The sequence below is a fragment of the Panicum virgatum genome, chromosome 3N, assembly GCF_016808335.1.
Source record: "Panicum virgatum strain AP13 chromosome 3N, P.virgatum_v5, whole genome shotgun sequence".
NCBI classification, from domain to species: domain Eukaryota; kingdom Viridiplantae; phylum Streptophyta; class Magnoliopsida; order Poales; family Poaceae; genus Panicum; species Panicum virgatum.
In genome coordinates this window covers 48,575,210-48,578,189 of record NC_053147.1, presented here as the reverse complement: position 1 = coordinate 48,578,189, position 2,980 = coordinate 48,575,210, and the positions used below count along the sequence as shown (strand labels likewise).

Genomic DNA, 2,980 nt, shown 5'->3' with positions numbered 1-2,980 from the left:
CCATCGGCGTCGCTGCCATCGCCCTTGACTTTGACGCTACGCTCACGACGCCACTGCACCGCTCGTCGCTGCCCTAGAGCAGATCATCATCAGCGAACCAGAGATGGCCGCCGGATCGAGTTCAAGCGCTGGTGGTGATGGTCTCTCTCTACTACCTCACTGTGTTCATTCTTTTACCGTTTATGCAATAGATCTAGGGACTCTTATACTTGATGTAAAGAAAAGAAGAGAAATCCTACTCGATTCGTGCACTGTGTGATCCTAGAGTACTATCAACAATTACATCTTCATACATGTCAACCACTACATTCCAAAAATTTCCAAAGTACTTATGTAACTTCTTGTGACATGCTTGCTTTTCACAAACTTCACACTCAGATCTTTTGCCCTTCGTAAGTGATTCATCCGCAAAAACCCACATCCGCTTCTTTCCAGCTCTTCCGTCAAGCCTTTACGGTCCGACCAACAACCCTCGGTGTTGACCCTTCATACCCCAGCACTCCTAGGCCCCCACTTGGTCTTCTCTCCATGTACCCTTCGGACCACTCAAACCTTCAGTGAACCTGAAAACATAAACCACCGAGCAACAACTTGGGATATTAGATAGGAACCTAGCTTCTTACCCCGAGGCTCTTGATATACCTTCTTCGGCATGGCTCCGAAGGTCATTACCCCAATAGCGCATCCAGAAGATCCTCACAACACTGCCGCCACGCAATAGTCGCATAACTAGGACCAGAAGACTAGAGGCATAGAATAGTTGTCTTTCGCTAAGGTCAATAGTGCCGTAAAATATCAATAAGAATAATATAGTTGACCACCATAATTCTCTAAACCAGGATGACCGGGATTTTGCAAAATGCTTGCCAAAATCAGAAGCCCTTGTTCCCGTAGCCTTGTACCTTAGGGCACCACTGTGAGGTCATCGTCTCCTCACTCCTTTTTCTATGGCTGCAGCATCCTCGTTTTGTCTTAAATGTTATTGTTATGCTAGTCATATGAGAGGGCCTTTGGGACCCATTCCCCATCAAGCGCATAAGTTGTAGCCGCTGCCACAGCCACTAATACTATTATCACTATACGACCGGATTTAAAAAAATTGAGAGGTCGTGTTTCCACTTGGCGGCAGATTCAAAATTCATGGAAAGTAATTCAGCGAATTAAAAACAAAGTACTACCTCCGTTCACATTTATATGACGTTTCAGACAATAAATTAACACCATATGCAATAGCTGTATGAAACATCATTTATATATGACCGGAGGGATATAATTTAAGAAAGTTAAATCATCACCACAACAATATATGTGCGGAAGGGCGCAAGTCTCATTCAATCACTAGAGTAAAGTATTGCTTGGAGGTAAACTGTGGGGGCTAGAAAAATGAGGCCCTCAAAGAAACAAAAAGATTATATAGTAGGGACACCAAACTTCGACATCTTTTAGGGAATTCAAGCCGTTTTATTTTATCATATCAGGTTACAACTGATACATGCATGTACTCGAGTACTCGACCGAGCAGTCACTACTAGCATAATTTCCTTCACCGGAAGAATTACAAGCTAATAATATATTGTAGCACACACAATTACACAAATGACAAGCCATCATCAGCGCAGCTTTTTGTTTGACTACTGACTTGGTAACACCCCACTCAGCAGTAATACAGGCTATTGGATGTAGATAGAATCATGGAAAGACCTTTGACAAACCACAGCAGGGCCAGCACTTCATACGGCGCTGGGGCTACCTATAATTGATATTGACATCGAAATGAACAGTTGCTGAGTTGGTCCGATCTGAAACCGACGATGATGATGCCTGCCCCTGGAATGTAAAGCAAATAATGCATGACACATGAAGGTAATTTGTTTTCATGAAGCAAAAGAACATCATAAATTTACGAGCGTGTGAGTGTGTATGGTGTCTACCCGGGTAAAGGCTTCAAGTTCCACAAAATGGAATCCGTTCTCCTTCAGGCACTCGCAGAGCCTCATCAAGTTCACCCTCCCTCGCACACTGACCCTGTATGGAACCTCGCCATTAGTTGAGCCCAGTTTTGTGCATGCAGGGTGACCTACACCTGCAACAACAAAAAATTACTTATGCTGTTTACGAATAATAATCGAGCAGGCTGGCGTTGAATAACTGGGTCCCTGTACTCCTGTGAGCTAGCTGTGAGCAACAGCTGGGGAAGAACAATATGGGGATGCTTGCTCTTACTTGGACCGAGCCTTTGCTTGATAGCAGTAGCAAGGTCCCTCAGGTCAAGATGCTGATGAGTTATTTCCCGCCATGCCAGAAGGTCGGTCTTGATGTCACCCTGCCAAGTGCACATACACATATATATCGCAACAATTCAGTCATGTTAATGGTTCCACGACACAAGTAATAATATGATCATTAGTTGAACAGTAGTAGGGGAAAGAGGAGGATGGAGATGAAAGAACAGCCGCAGTATCAATATATCTACATGTACCGGACATCGATAACATAGTGCAACCAGCAGTAGTAAGTATTATTATTGCAAGAGCAAAGCATCTATGGTATTGAGATCTTCTATCTTATTATCTGGCTGCATATCTAAGTTACCATCTATTGTAGTCTGTGGAGTAAGAAAACAAGCTATTGAATAAATCCCGACTCCCGTTGCATAGTATGTAAACGCAAACGGAGATGATCGTTTAAATAGACGCAGAAAAGGGGAAGCAGGGTTCCATATTCTGTCACCTGGAACGGCCAGTAAAAATGGTACCAACGGCGATCACCTCAAATATTCACATAATTCCGTTTTAATACTCTATTTCCTAATGCAATGCTTCTTTGTGTACTAAAATTCCTTTGTCCCCTAGCACTTAGCAGACTAGATGCAAATGGCAATTGCGTTGGTAAAAGAAAGAGAAGTATGTTGGCTTTCACCTCATCGAAACTTTTCATAATAGTTTGACTTTTTGCTCTTAGCTTTGTACAGGTTTTTATC

General features: G+C 43.1%; 1 protein-coding gene across 1 annotated transcript; it reads right to left on the bottom strand.

Moving 5' to 3' along the window:
* Positions 1 to 1,484: 1,484 nt before the first annotated feature.
* LOC120663321 lies at positions 1,485 to 2,726 on the bottom strand. The gene is made up of 3 exons (XM_039942131.1): positions 2,224 to 2,726; positions 1,932 to 2,083; positions 1,485 to 1,827 (listed from the first exon to the last, which is right to left on the bottom strand). Exons 1-3 carry the CDS (start codon positions 2,342 to 2,344, stop codon positions 1,747 to 1,749), a joined length of 354 nt encoding a protein of 117 aa, XP_039798065.1. The 5' UTR covers positions 2,345 to 2,726; the 3' UTR covers positions 1,485 to 1,746.
* Positions 2,727 to 2,980: the final 254 nt, after the last annotated feature.